The following is a 15,404-nucleotide window of genomic DNA, read 5'->3' as shown; positions in this document are numbered from 1 at the left end:
TTGGGACTTAGTTGTTTTTCTGTTTGCTTTTGGCAGCACTGGGATTTGAACTCAGGGCCTCACACTTGCGAGTCAGGTGCTTTTACCACTTGAGCCACTCCACCAGCCCAGAGCTAAGATTTTTGACCTACTTACACACAAAGACATTTCAGATTTGGGATCCTTAATACTTGCAATAGTAAAGATTAAAGAAAAAGGCTGGTGGCGTGGCTCGTGAGGTAGATCACCTGCCTAACAAGTGCGAGGCCCTGGATTCAAACTCCAGTATCTCCGCAAAAATTAACTTTATAAAAAAATTAAAGACAAAGTTGGGAGCACTGCTAATATTTGGTTCATGTCTCTGCTAAGCATGGTGCCTCTGTGCCATCAAATGTCCCCCGGATTCTCAAGCTGTCTTCCTGTCTTTGATGTATTTCAGTAATCTTCTATTATTAGCGTTGGGACTCTTTTCAACATGTCCTCTGAGTTTCTGTTGGTCCACGCAATGTCTTGTTTATCCCAGCAACATTGGCCGTTGGGGCCCTTTGTCCCTTCTGGCCCGGCTTTGGGAGGAGGTCCTGTCAGCTCCCACCTCTGACTATGAGGGGCTTCATGAAAACCTCCCAGTGCCTGTGGGTTTGAAGAGCAAGAGCCCAGAGCCAGGCTGTTTTCCAAGCTCTGCAAATCTTACCTTCTGGCCTGTGTGGTTGCCAAAATTCCCTTAATTTCAGTCAAGGAGGGCTGGCTACTTAACGTGTTATCCATAATGGTCTAACGACCCTTTTTAAAGCAGTCGGCCCTCCGTATCAGCAAGTTCCAAGTCTTTAGATTCAACCGTGGATCAAAAATACTTAGAAAAGTAAAAAATTGCTTCTATGCTGGACATGCATGGATTGTGTTTCTTTGTTGTTATTCTCTAAGCGATACAATCATAACGAGTGTTAGATAGTATTGATATCATATTAGGTAATACAAGTAATCGAGAAATGATTTAATGCTTTCAGGAGGATGTGTGTAGATTGAGTGCCTTTTTCTTTTTGGTGGTACTAGGGTTTGAACTCAGGGCCATTTGCTTGCTTGCCAGGCACTCTACACTTGAGCCATGCCCCCAACATTTTTTGCACTGGTGATTTTTGAGATAGGGTCTCACTTTGTGCCCTGGCCAGCCTGAACTGTGATCCTCCTATTTGTTCTTCCCGGTGTAAATGGGATGACCAATGCACCAACTGCTCCCAGACATTGATTGGGATGGGGTCTCGTGAACTTTTTGTCCAGGCTGGCTTCAATTTGTGATCCTTGCAACCTCCACCTTCCGAGTAGCTAGGATTATAGGCATAAGCCACAGCACCAGGCTTAATTATATCATTTTAATCTTTGTGACAATCAGGCAAGTGAGGCATTACTACTTTTGCAGATCAAGACATTGAGTCTCAGAGAGGTAATGAAACTCATTTAACATCTTGAAATGTGGCAAAGCTGTGCTCCGAGCCAGGGTTGCCTGACTCCAGGCTTACCCTCGTTCCCATCTTCTCTGCCACTTTGAACCAGCAGGTGTTATTTTGGTAAATAATCTGTTGCCACTTGCAGGCAAGTGTAGAGGAAAGATCTCTGGGGAGAGAGTAGACAGTGTTCTGTTTAAAGTGTGTTAACTTCTGCTAGCCTCAGTCACTTTGCCTGGAAAGTGGGAAATGATCCCTTAGAAGAATGTAAAGAAAGTTTAATAAGGAAATAATGTATACATGGAGAAATACTTGCAAACTGTTGACGACTGGTGGAAACTGACTGCTAGTAACATTAAAAGGAATTTTTGAACTGGCAAGTAGCTAACTTTGGACTTAAACTTGATCTTCAGACTAAACATTGGTTCTTCTGTAGTATCAGGCTGGATCAAGAGGAACTTTGCCATGGGGTCATTTTCTTGGCAGAGTAGATGAGAATTTTGTCTGCTTGACACACCAATTAACTGGATATTTGTTTGGGATTGGGAAAAAATAAGAGCTCTTTGCCTTAGAGCTTTTCTCAATGTGTTAAGGCCTAACTCTGTACTATTATTTAGTAGTTTCAGTTTTACTGTGTGGTTTTGTATTTTAGTATGTGTTTGAGGATTTATATTTTAGTGTGATTTCAAGGTCTGATAGAAGACCCCTCTCTCCTCCGCCCTGGGGCCCTCCAGGTGGCCAACAGAGGTGCATCACCCCAGACTGTTTCAGTCTCAGTTCCGTAGGGCTGACAGGAAGGGAGTATGAAAAGAGTCACTGGAGAGGGCCATCCAGAACATTCTTTGATGTGGTTTCTGGTTCTTGCAGAATTATCTTGTCTTGTGATCACAGTGATTCAAGCTATTATGTATTTGTTCCTAACTGTGTGTGAGAGAAATGTTTTTGGCAGAAGGCTTGCTTAAACGGGTGTGTGTCAGTAGACTCAGGAGCTCCTAAACGCTTGGCCATGCTAAGACTTCTGCTGTTTGTGGAGTTCACTGGGAAACCATGTTGACTTTAATTGACTCTCCATGGGAGGGTTTTAAATATTTATCCTCCTCTGAAGCAATAGAGTTCAGGCTTCTGAGGGAAAGTGCATCAAGTCCTTTCTTAGTTCTGTGTCTTCGGTGTTTTCTGGTGTTTAACCAGTATACCATGTTTATCTTTTTAACTCTAGAATTAGAAACAATTATTTGGTTTTTGTTCTTGGTTTATATCTTTCGAAATAACAGTCAAACTCAATATTATCATGGCTTTTTAGGAGGGAGGCAGTACTGGGATTTGAACTCAGGGCCTCATACTTGCTAGACAGGTACACTACCACTTGAACCACACCACCAACCCTTTTTTGCTTTCAGTTATTTTTTAGATGTTCTTGTACTTTCTGCCTGAGGTGGCCTCAGAGTGCGATCTTCCTACCTCTACCTCCCTCCCACACAGCTGGGATTATAGACATGTTACTATCAGGCCCAGTTTATTGGTAGAAATGGGGTCTTGTTAACTTTTTGCCCAGGCAGGCCTGGAACCTTGATTCTTCTGATCTCCACTTTCCATTACCTGGGATGACAGGAGTCTTTTTCTAACATGTACTTCAATCAGTGGCCCTCACAGGTCCCTACACTCATACCACATCTCCACTCCAACATTTGTACACTCAGATTCCTCAAAAAACAGATAGCTCCGTTCAGGCAAGAGCTGCATCTCATCCCACCTCCACCACAGCACATGGAAGTGCTTAGTCCCGGCATAAGGAATGAACAAATGCATGTATAGTGTTTTTTTGGTGGTGCTGAGATTTGAACTGGGGGCCTCATGCTTCCTAGGCAGGCGCTCTACCACTTGAGCCACATCTCCAGCCCTCATTGCATAATTTTTGCTTTATGTTTTTATCATTTCTAAAGCACAAATAAAGTTGGAAAATGAACATTTCAATTGTATTCATTCAATTAATTACATGGAAACAAACTGGGGTGCAGAAGCAATAGGGATATTTGGAGATGGGAGTAGATTGGTGAGTTCTCTGACAGTGGGAATGTTTGAACTTACTGATTCTGTGGGATCTCTCACCAACAAAGGACTGAAATAGTTTCACATTTGCTAGAATAAGTTGAAGTGAATTGAAACAGTATTGATTTTTCTTTTTGGTGATGGTAGTACTAGGATTTGAACTCAGGGCTTTACACTTATTAGGCAGGTACTCTACCACTTGAGCCATTCCACCAGCCCCACTCCCACCCCCTGATTTTTAAAGTGAAGAATAACCTGACACAGAAAAACAATTATAGTCTTTGAGTCCAGTTGTTAATATACCATTGTAAATAACTTCCCCCAAATAGTCTACCATTTCTCTGACACTTTGCCATTTGTTTGAATTTCTATAGCTAATACACAGACGTTATTTCTGATTTGAATTGCTGCTTCCTATGAAGTCCGTTCTAACTTTGATTTTAAATTGTTGGGCTGGTTCCCAGCCACTTACATGCAAACTAGGGAGTTCATTTAAAATCTCATTCCTCCTGGGCTTGGTGACACATGTCTGTAATCCCAGCACTCAGGCTGCTGAAGCAGGAGGGTCTTGAATTTGAGGCCAGCCTGGGCTACATAGCAAGACTAAAGCATGAGGCTCTGAGTCCATACTCCAGTAGCCCCTCAAACAAGCCAACCAAACAAACAGATCCTGTTCCTAGAAACTGTCTTGAGGGTTCAGTAAGGTGGAGAAGGGTCACAAACATGGGCACTACTCACATACTGTGAGGATCCTGATGGACTGTGAGATTTAAGGACCCCTGGAGCCTTTTGCTCGTCTCTAGAGGGTTTTTTGTTTTTCCATTAAAATCAAGGCAATATATTAGGAAGGCTGTCTATAAGCAGAAATGAAGCAAATTGCTCTAACTTCTGTGACATGTGAGATTTAGGGTGTACTGTATTATTTCTCTGACACCTTCACATTTTTTTAACCTCAGTTTTAGTCCAGGGGAGAAATAATATCTCCCGATCCCAAACAGGCCAGCACAATTATGGAGTATATGCTGAAGCTTCAAGAAATTATGTTCTGACCCACTATTGGGCCATATTTTGAGCAAATTACCGGCTGTGATCAATAAAACTTCTTAAATGTCTGTAAAGTGAAACCAAGAAATGAAAATCCAGATCAACGTTTGGCCAGAACTAATTATTTAAGTATCCTGAAAAATATGAGAGTTACTAAGAATGCAGTCGTCCTATTTTGGGCCCTGACTTCTTTATATATGAAGAGTTACTTACTTCCCACTGTCCTTTTCTTTCACTTCCAACAACAGGCGTACAGTATTTCATGTCTCATCACACCGTTAAGCAGAGACCCAGTGGGGGATAGCTATGCTTTTATTTCATAAATTGTTAGGTTATTTTTTCTTTCTCTCTTACAGCTTGCTCTAAGGAATTCTATATATAAGACCATAATCACATAAAATGTGTTTACTCATGGTATTATATAATAAGTTCATAATAACCTAATGAAATTTGTGAATATTGACTATGGTTATATGGAACAATAATCCTTTCTGAGAAATTTTTGTTAAAAACCTGAATTACAGGTGTGGTAGGACACACCTGTAATCCCAGCACTTGGGAGGATGAGGCAGGAGGTTTGCATGTCTGGGGCCAGCTTGGGCTACAGAGCAAGCTTTTGTTTCAAAAAACAAATGAACAAACACCTGAAATACATGCATAATTTCCCATGTCAAAAAAAATGTAAACCTCAAGAGAAATCACTTCAAAATAAAGGAGAATCCTCCATATAATAGCGTCTTAATGCCAGAACTGTTTTTTTCATGTTCCATTTCAGTTTTCATATGCATTTTTCTGTAGTTATTAACATGACATAAATACATTGTCTTTTGCTCAAACTGAGCAGTTAACCTTGTTACTTAGTGTTTGTAATTATTTTAAATGTCTGTAAGATTCCATTCTGTGACTGCTCTCAGATGTTCCAATATTCTTGAATGTTTACATTGCTGCAACTTATAAAATGGAGTTTCGTTGACAAACTTGAGCTTGGGACTGGAGGCGTGGCTCAAGAAGTAGACACCAGCCTAGCAAGTGCAAAGCCCTGAGTGCAAACCCCAGTACTGCCAAAAAAACCCCAAACACTTGAGCTTCAAGTGATAGGAGTGCATGAGTATTCACCTTGGATCTAGCATATAAGTCATTTGGTTATGCTGACCGTTTAAAAAGCTAATTCATGACCGTTTAAAAAGCCAGACATGGTGATGCACTCCTGGATTCTCAGCTATGCAGGAGGCGGGCATAAGTAGGAGAATCACAGTTCAAGGCTGGCATAGGTAAAAAGTGTGAGACCCTATCCAAAAAAGTAACTAAAGCTAAAAGAAAAGAAAAGGAGGAGTGGGGCTGAGAGCATGGCTGCAGTGGTGGAGCACCTGCCTACCCACGCTCGAGGCCCTGAGTTCAAACCCCAGTGCTAAGAGAGAGAAACAGGGAGAGAGGGACAGAGAGAGGACGTCCTCATGAGTTGAATTCACTTGTACCTGTAAACAGGCACTTCTCTGTGGTGGTGTGACACCCCATCCCAGACGCACTGCATCTTAGGACACTTCAGTTTAGTTTTGGGAAGTCGGAAAGCCAGGGAACCCAGCACTGAGGTGAAGCGCATAGGTGGTTCAGACCTTTGCCATATATTAATTCAGGCAAATCCAACATTTAGGACTTTTGCCAAATGGCTATTTTAACTTTGTTTTGTCCTGAAATACCAAATTATTTCAACATTGATTGCAGTTTCCTTTTGGAGGTTGGGGTCACCTTGCTGGACTGTACCCTAAGCAAATGTTTCCTCTTTTCTTGTGTGACTCTCAGCAACTGACAATAGTTAATTAGGCAGGGTATTCATAGAAGAACATCTGCTCTGCACCCCAAAATCCTTTTTTTCTACCCCAAAATTCTTGATCACAAACAAATATTGTTATAAAGTAGTAGAGCCTAGTACTGATGACTAAGTCATCGTCACTGTGCATCGTGTGAGTTCCTTTAATTAATGCGGTTCTGGAAGCACAAAGGCCACCAGTAGAAACTGAGGAACCTGACGGAATTAAGCATGTTCAGAATTGAGATCATCATCACTGGAGGGGGATTTTGAAGGAAGAACGGGGATTTTGAAGACTAGACTGTTAACAAAAGACCATTCCTGTACGCTGGGCACCCAGCGGAAGGTAGTCTTTGTTACACAGGATGTGATTAATGTTGCTTCATCATTTAATTTTAGAACTTCTAAAATAAGAACGCTTGCAGCAGTTCAAGGCACATAGTTTGAAACCTCCAAGGGCCTACTTTTTCTTTGTTCTTCTTTCTTTTTTTTTTAATTTTAGAAGTACTATATCATTACAAGCAAGTTTGGAAAATCCTGAACTGAATCAATGTCCTGTGGGCTACTTACCTTGACCAAAATCTCTCTTAATGCTTTATAATTGTTCCAGTCTTATTTCTTGTGTACTTGATTCATTCATTTATTTATTTTTGGTGATGGGGATGAAGCCCAGGCCTGTGTGTTCTGGACAAGTGCTTTACCTCTGAGCCACAACTCCAGCCTTTTAAAAACGATATTTTTATAACCGTGTTTCTATATAAATGGAATCAGGTATTTCACTTAACACTATTTCATATCCTTTTTCTTACTATGTACACAGTCTGGATGGTGGTTTTAATCTCTGCATAATTCCATCCTTTTGATAGCCATGATTTTCCTACTCGTGCCCTGTCTTCTTGGGCAGTTAGACTCTTATGTCTGTCCTGCATACAGTATCAGTTATCAAGACTGGTCAACACCCTGTTACTGTTCTTACCTGGATCATAGAAGTGACCTCCTGCTGTAACAACTTGACTTTCTCAAGCAATATTGTGCAAGTTTTTAAAAATTCCTTTCTTCCTGTTTTCTTTTGGTTCTGGGAGGACCTAGTTGTGGCCCGTTTCATGGTGGCATTTGTGTCTTTCTTTTTTTTTTTTTATTATTCATATGTGCATACAAGGCTTGGGTCATTTCTCCCCCCTGCCCCCACCCCCTCCCTTACCACGCACTCCGCCCCCTCCCTCTCCCCCCCACCCCCTCAATACCCAGCAGAAACTATTTTGCCCTTATTTCTAATTTTGTTGTAGAGAGAGTATAAGCAATAATAGGAAGGAACAAGGGTTTTTGCTGGTTGAGATAAGGATAGCTATACAGGGAGTTGACTCACATTAATTTCCTGTGCGTGGGTGTTACCTTCTAGGTTAATCCTTTTTGATCTCACCTTTTCTCTAGTTCCTGGTCCCCTTTTCCTATTGGCCTTAGTTGCTTTTAAGGTATCTGCTTTAGTTTCTCTGCGTTAAGGGCAACAAATGCTAGCTAATTTTTTAGGTGTCTTACCTATCCTCACCCCTCCCTTGTGTGCTCTCGCTTTTATCATGTGCTCAAAGTCCAATCCCCTTGTTGTGTTTGCCCTTGATCTAATGTCCACATATGAGGGAGAACATACGATTTTTGGTCTTTTGAGCCAGGCTAACCTCACCCAGAATGATGTTCTCCACACTAAGATTCCACCTCACCCCTGTTAGAATAGCCATCATCAGCAACACCACCAACAACAGGTGTTGGCGAGGATGTGGGGAAAAAGGAACCCTCTTACACTGTTGGTGGGAATGTAGACTAGTACAACCACTCTGGAAAAAAATCTGGAGGCTACTTAAAAAGCTAGACATTGATCTACCATTTGATCCAGCAATACCACTCTTGGGGATATACCCAAAAGGCTGTGACACAGGTTACTCCAGAGGCACCTGCACACCCATGTTTATTGCGGCACTATTCACAATAGCCAAGTTATGGAAACAGCCAAGATGCCCCACCACCGACAAATGGATTAAGAAAATGTGTCTTTCTTTCCTTAGTGGTGAGAGTGGTGCTGGAAAGACGGTGGCTGCCAAGTACATCATGAGTTACATCTCCAGAGTGTCTGGAGGTGGCCCCAAAGTTCAGGTAAGTTGGTGGTAAGCCATGTTGAGACCTTCTGCTTTCTTTCAAAAAGAACTTTTATTCCACAGAAAAGATTCTATAACCAAGAAACATGAAATCTTGAAAGAAATAGCATATTTTGATCTAGCCATGCTTAATATATGAAGGGCTCCCACGAATCAGTAAAAAGGGTAACAGCACAAAAGGAAAATAAAAAGACATGAAAGACAGCTCAAAGAAAAGGAAATATAGAGTTGGTGGAGTAGCTCAGTGGTAGAGCATCTGCTTAGCAAGTGTGAGGTCCTGAGTTCAAGCCCCAGTACCACCAAAAGAAGAAAAAAGAAAAGGAAAGGAAATATAAATTACTCATCAAACATGAACACATGTCATCATGATAATAAGAAAATTTCATATTGAAAGTACACCAAAAGCCAGGTGCTGGTGCCTATAATCCTAGCTAATTGGGAGGCTAGGATTAGGAGGATTGAGGTTCGAGGGCAGCCCAGGCAAATAGTTTGTGAGACCCCCATCTGCAAAATAACCTGAGCAAAATGGACTGGAGACAAGCTCAAGCAGTTGAGCACCTGCTTTGCAAGTGGGAAGCCCTGGGTTCAAAGCCCAGTCCCACCAAAAAAGAAAAATATATATACCAAAAACTGTTTTTTAAAAAACTGTTAGATTGGCAGAATTCTTGCAGTGTTTTAAACACTATTGGAAAGAATGTGGACACATAGTCACTCTCATGTCACTGGAAAGAAGACCTCATCCACTTTTATGGAGGTCATTTCTGCAAATTCTATCAAATTTGCACACAGGTACATGTGGCTTGGCAGTCCTGCCATGCTAATCTGTCATTTGCCAAATGGCTCAGGTTGGCCTTGTGTCACAGTCTCATGTTTTAGCCTCCTGGTAGCTGGTAGTACAGGCACGCAGCACCTCGCTGGTTTTTAATTTCTCCTTTAGATATACTCAAATGTAGGCAACTTGATTATTTGTGCATTTCTGGCAATGCAAAAGACTGAAAGCAACTTCAATACTCACTTCCAGACAACTAGTAAAATCCTATCCTAGAACATTCTACAGCCATAAAAGTGGGGCTTCATACACTGGTATGGGATGATCACCAAGATACATCATTAACCACAAAAAAGAAAGGTTCTGATCCTTGTGCAGAGTGTGATGCTGTCTGAAGGAAAAAGCGAGCATATGTCTGTATGCATTTGGATATGTGTTACATATCCCTGGAAGGGCGCACCAGAAACTGGTGGCAGTGGGTGTCTGCAGGGGGGGTCTTGGGACCATGGAGGAAGGAGATTCTGTCGCATTCACCTCTTCAAAGACTTACGCTTTAGCTATGTGAATAAATTGTTGATTCAAGAAATTGATGAAATTTTCAAAAGCAGACTAAAGAGAAAAGCAGGAGAGCTTAGTGAGTATAACTGCAATCTTAGGAATGAGGGGACACTGATAGAGTGAGGAGCCCCACGATGTGAAAGGAAGTCAAGATGGGCAGAGCAGCAACAGAGGCAGGGGGACAGTGTGACAAACGGCCAATTCCGCTTTACCTGTTTTAGTTTCACTCAGCCTGGGAGCAGACTAGACCTCAGCTGTGCAGTGATGGTGATGGAGGTGGTAGTCCTGAATCATAGCCTCACCACTGCTCACACTGCCAGGGACTTTTTAAAAATTGTAATTTATGCTCCAATGTAGACTTAATACTAAAGATTTTGTTTGTTTGTGGTGCTAGGATTTGAACTCAGGACTTTGAACTTGCTACATAGGCATTCTACCACTTGAGCCACACCTCCAGCCCTTTTTGTTCTGGTTATTTTGGAGATGGAGTCTCACTTTTGCCCACACAGGCTTCAAACCACTATCCTCCTATTTTATGCTTCCTACAGTTGCTGGGATGACAGGCATGTACCACCACACCCAGCTTTTTTCCATTGAGATGGGGTCTCAGTAACTTTTTTAATCCAAGTAGGCCTGGAACTGTGATCCTTCTGATCTCAGTCTTAGCCTCCTATGTAGCTTGGGATGGCAGGTGCACATCCCTGTGCCCAGCTTTAAAGGGATTATGTTTAAATCAGAATAATTTAATAAGCAATATTATTGCTATTATTATCAACAGTCATCTTTAAAAAGACACAGTAAACTTCTCTTTATTGTGACTCATGTTCCATTATGGCCTGATGGATCAGAAGGCATTCCAGGGTTCCTTACATAGGTGGAAAGAGTCTTTTCTGGGGATCTGGGGAGTTTGGATGGGAATCGAATGCAGGGCCTCATGTATACTAGGCAAGCAGTCTACCTCAGAGCTACCTACATCCCCAGCCTCTGCAAGGGTCTTTGCAGCACCTCCTTCTCTTACTGAAAGGAAGATTTCCAGCTCCTCTGTCCAGTAGGAGAAAGAGGATGCAAAGCACAAATATAATTCTAAATTTTCTGGTAGTCACATTTACAAAAAGTAAAAAGAAAGAGATGAAAATGAACTTTAAGCCAGGCCAGTGACATATACCTGTAGTTCCAGCTATGTGAAGGCTGAGGCTGGAAGTTTGTGAATTCAAGCCCAAGCAATACTCCATTGCAAGAAAAAAAGAAAGGAATTTAAATATATATTTCATTCAATCCAGTATGCCTGCAAACTTACTTTAGCTGTAATCAATATAAAATATTTATGAGGTTTTTTTCTTACTAAGTGTTTGAAATCTGCTATGTGGTCAACATAGCACATCTCAGTGGAGATTAGTGATGGCACTGAATGGCCACCTGTGGCGTGTGGCTTCCATGGTGGACAGTGGGGGCAGCTGAGGAACCTAGGCAGCGGTGGTTAATCCTTTTGTCCCTTTATTCATGTAAGCAGAGCCCATCCTTACGGGGGTTGACCTGGACACAGGAATCCAGGATACTATTTTGTAAATGGGCTGCTTTTACTTTAACTTTTAACTTTCCCCCTTTCCCCCATAAACTCGCCACATATCACAAAATTCTAGTGAACATCTCTGGTTCTTCGTAAACAGATCTGGATGTGAGGACGGGATTCATGCATAAATACTCTTAGTTTAAAAGTCTGTTATTAGAGCTGAATGTAGCTCAGTGGTAGAAAGCTTGCCTAGCATGCATGAGGCTCTGGATTCAATCCTTAGCACTGCAAGAGAGAAAAAGTCTAAAGAAAGGAAGAGGGGCCAGGCACAGAAGGGCACGCCCCCAGTTAGAAGAAGGTAGGTAGAAGGAGGTAGAAATCTGGAGCATTGAAATTCAAGGCTAACCCAGGCAAAAAGTTATCAAGACCCCACCTCAACAAACAAGTCAGGTGTCAGGTGTCAGGTGTAGTGACAAGTGGGAGGACATAACCTCAGGCAGAAATGTGAGACCCTATCTGAAAAATAACAGGGACATGGCTTAAGGGGTAGAGTGCCTGCCTAGAAAGCATAAGGCCTGGAGTTCAAACCCCAGTACCACCTAAAAATAAGGATAATAAAACAGAAGGGAAAAGATACAAGAAAAGCCTGTCTTCCATTCTCTCCCTCAGAGAAGCTGGAGTGTTATTACATGTTTTAAGCATGTCTGGCCAGCAAACAAATGATATAAAACCACAAACTCAAAATTCATTTTATAAAGAAAAGCAAGTTTTATATTAGTCTGTGTGTTTTTAAAGGAAAGTTGGTAGCTGGAAAGTACGTTTTAAGTTTGAAACTGACCACCCAGAATTTGACCCTGGTACCACTGCAGACCACGATTCCCCAGCTGGGATGGGATGCCAGCTCTGGTATCAGTGGCATTTTCTCTCCTGTATGTTCAGAGAGTGCCAAAGGAACACTGGGCTCTTCCATAGTCACTCAGTGGTTAGCCCCTTCATCTAGTCCTGTTTCCTATTGCCTGTGACCTGGTGGGCAGACTGCAGACGGTTAATGTTGGTTTTTCTCTTCCTGTTTTCCTATGAGGACAGTGATACAGAGCTCTTCGCATGGAATTAGTCAGTAGCTAGAGAACATGAGCCAGAAGACTTGTTATTTCTGGAACATGTTTAGCCATAGGATGCGAATAATTACAAGTACAAGGAGTGAGTCACTGTGCAAAGACCTCTCCAGCACCAAGCCCTATCTACTGAGCTCCCTCATGTCTGTGCGCTGTCTTGCACACTTTAAGTCTGGCATAGAACTGGGGTGTTTGAAAACCAAGTTCCTCCCCTCCAGTAGACCAGAAATTGTTCCACACAGCCCAGCATTGCCTCTTACTGCTCGGAGTGTGGATTTGTGCTGGGAAGACCAACAGCATCAGGGCACTGGTTAGAAATGCAGATTCCTGGGGTCCTGCCTCAGACCTACTGAATCTGTGTTTAAACAAGATCCCAAAGTGATTCATGCACATTAAAGCCAGAAAAACACCAGACCATATTTCCATAACCTTGTTTGGGGAGGAGAATCTGATGAGTTTCCCATAAGATAATGCTTGCTTGGAATGGAGCAGGTGGAGCAGTTGGGAAGCGCAGTGATTGCAAGGTTCTGGTCAGAACAGCAAGGGGACAAATGGGCATGATAGATCTCACCTGTAATCCTGGCTACTCAGGAGGAGGATCAAAGTTCCAGGGTAGCCCGGACTTTGAGAACCTATCTGAAAAATAACCTAAAGCAGAAAGGGATGGAGGTGTGGCTCAAGTGGTAGAGCACTTGAGTCTCTAGCAAGTGCAAGTCCTTGAGTTCAACCCTCATTTCCACCCCAAAAAGAGGCAGAAGGAGACACCCATTTGTGCTTCACTTTCCTTTCTGTTGTAACTGAAAGTGCTGCAGCAAGTAGAATGGAAAGCCAGCCCGGAAGCACTGTAGATTCGGATTCTGATTTGGTGCACCCTGGCTCCAGGATCCTGTGTCAGGTCAAGGAATTTGGGGAGCCCAGTCACACAAACAGGATTGTCTGTCACTATGAAAGATAAATTCTCTAGAAAGCCCAAAGCACAGATGGACTTGGGGATTTCACTCTGTGGCATTCAAAAACTAAGACCTTAGGGGAAGTTGGGCTTCCATTGGATATATGACAGGGGCCTGCACCTTCCTAACGTCCAGTCTGTCTGTTTGCTGTGACAGCACGTGAAGGACATCATCCTGCAGTCCAACCCACTGCTGGAGGCCTTTGGAAATGCCAAGACCGTCCGAAATAACAACTCCAGCCGATTTGTAAGTCTTCCCTGTCTCAGAGGAAAGTCACTTGATGGATGATGGTGATATTCTTGAGTTAAGTCCTGTGTCCCATGGGAAATGAGAGCAGTTTATGCATCATCAGAGGCCAGCTTTTCAATCTAACCTGTTTTCTAAAGCGGCCTGCTGTCGGTCCTTGGTTTACCCTTTGACTTAAGTGTTTTTTGAGCTGTAGGGATGCAAACGAGGTCATTTCAAAATCCGTTCTCCCCTTGAGTCGCTTACTAAGGAAAAGAAGAATTGACGAAAATGACAACTTTGGTGCTGGGAACTTGGCCTGCTCCCTGGAGAGATCTTTCCCTACAGAGAAAGAGAGCAGAATAGACTAGAATCACAGAGATAGATTGCTGCTCGGAGCTTGGTTTGTGGACACCAAAGAGAGAGACACTTGGAGTCATGGGGAACCTGGGAAGGACCTTCCTCCCCCTCTGACCTTCAGAGTGAGCCAACTGTCTACCCTGCCTCCCAGCTGTGTGCATTTGCTGTATGTACAGTCACAATATGACAATATCCAAAGTCACTGGCCTCACAGAGTGCCTTCTAACTGGCTCACACACCCAAGGTTATGAAACCCATGACATCTTTCTGTCTGGGTCTTCTGAGGAGTTATATAGGAAGGCTGGCAAGGATGATGTGACTATAATCCCTTGACAAAAATCCACATTACAAAGAAATAAATGCTTACCCAGCAGCTTGACTTATATAGATTTAGCATCTTATTTCAACCACAGATCGTGTCTGGCACTAAAACCTGCAGGCAGCCATCTGTGAGGTTGATACTGGCCATTTAAAAATAAACAGTGCAGGGAGGAGGGAGGATAAGAAAGAGTAACAGGGGGTGAATTTGATCAAAGCACATCATATGCAGGTATGGAAATGTCACAGTGAAACACCTCTGTATATTTAATGTATGCTATAAAAAAAGAAAAATAAATAAGGGAATTTCAGAGAAAGAAACATTACTTTCTCAGCTTTTATTTTGAAAGGAAGTTTCTGTTTCTAAAAGAAGTCTCACTATGTTCTCATGAAGTCATTGTCGCGTTCCCTGAAGAGTGATACCTGTCAGGTTCACCGTCACATTCCTTGTTGCCCAGTGCTCTTCAGTCTCTTCTCTCAAGTGCTCTTGTTTCCTATCATTTTTTCTGGCTCAATGTTTTATCTTGAAGTTTCTAGGTGATGAAATAAGAACGAAGAAGTGAACACATTTTCCACTTGACCTTTATTTTCTAACTATCATTCTAAATCCGCCTTATAAAAATAGACTTTATAAAAATAAATTTGCCAGGCACCAGTGGCTCACGCCTGTAATCCTCACTACTCAGGAGGCAGAGATCAGGAGGATTGCAGTTCAAAGCCAGCCTGGGCAAATAGTTCCTGGAGAGACCCCATCTCGAAAAACCCTTAACAAAAAAGGGCTGGTGGAATGGCTCAAGGTGTAGGCCCTGAGTTCAAGCCCCAGTGCAGCAAAAAAAGAAAAAAAATAGACTAGCTCAGATTTAACCCTCTAACCACCCAGGCCACCCATCCTTAGAGAGCAGAAAAAAATAATTAAGTCATTACTTTCCTTGATTTTTTTTTTTCTAATATAAATTGTCCTTTATCCTTGGAGGATGCCTCAGTCGATTTTTATAAATAACAAAAACGCAACATTAATTATTTATCTGATTACAAAATTTTATACAACCCTGACAGAAAGATGGGCAAAAGTGTAGACAGGCAGGTTCTAACACACACATTCATCTTCCTTCTCTCTTCCCCTTCCCCATACCCTGT

The 15,404-nt window shown here is 42.3% G+C and overlaps 1 protein-coding gene across 1 annotated transcript in view; it reads left to right on the top strand.

The window, feature by feature from the left end:
• Myo1e (myosin IE) overlaps positions 1–15,404 on the top strand; it is a 206,213-nt gene that overhangs the window by 102,969 nt on the left and 87,840 nt on the right. Inside the window, exons 5-6 of the mRNA XM_020175398.2 lie at positions 8,373–8,460; positions 13,521–13,610. Coding sequence (XP_020030987.2) covers positions 8,373–8,460; positions 13,521–13,610 — 178 coding nt within the window. The remainder of the gene's footprint in view (positions 1–8,372; positions 8,461–13,520; positions 13,611–15,404) is intronic.

This window comes from Castor canadensis, chromosome 2 (assembly GCF_047511655.1).
Source record: "Castor canadensis chromosome 2, mCasCan1.hap1v2, whole genome shotgun sequence".
Lineage (NCBI taxonomy): Eukaryota > Metazoa > Chordata > Mammalia > Rodentia > Castoridae > Castor > Castor canadensis.
The sequence above is the reverse complement of the archived record's forward strand: the minus strand, read 5'-3'. Positions and strand labels throughout refer to the sequence as shown.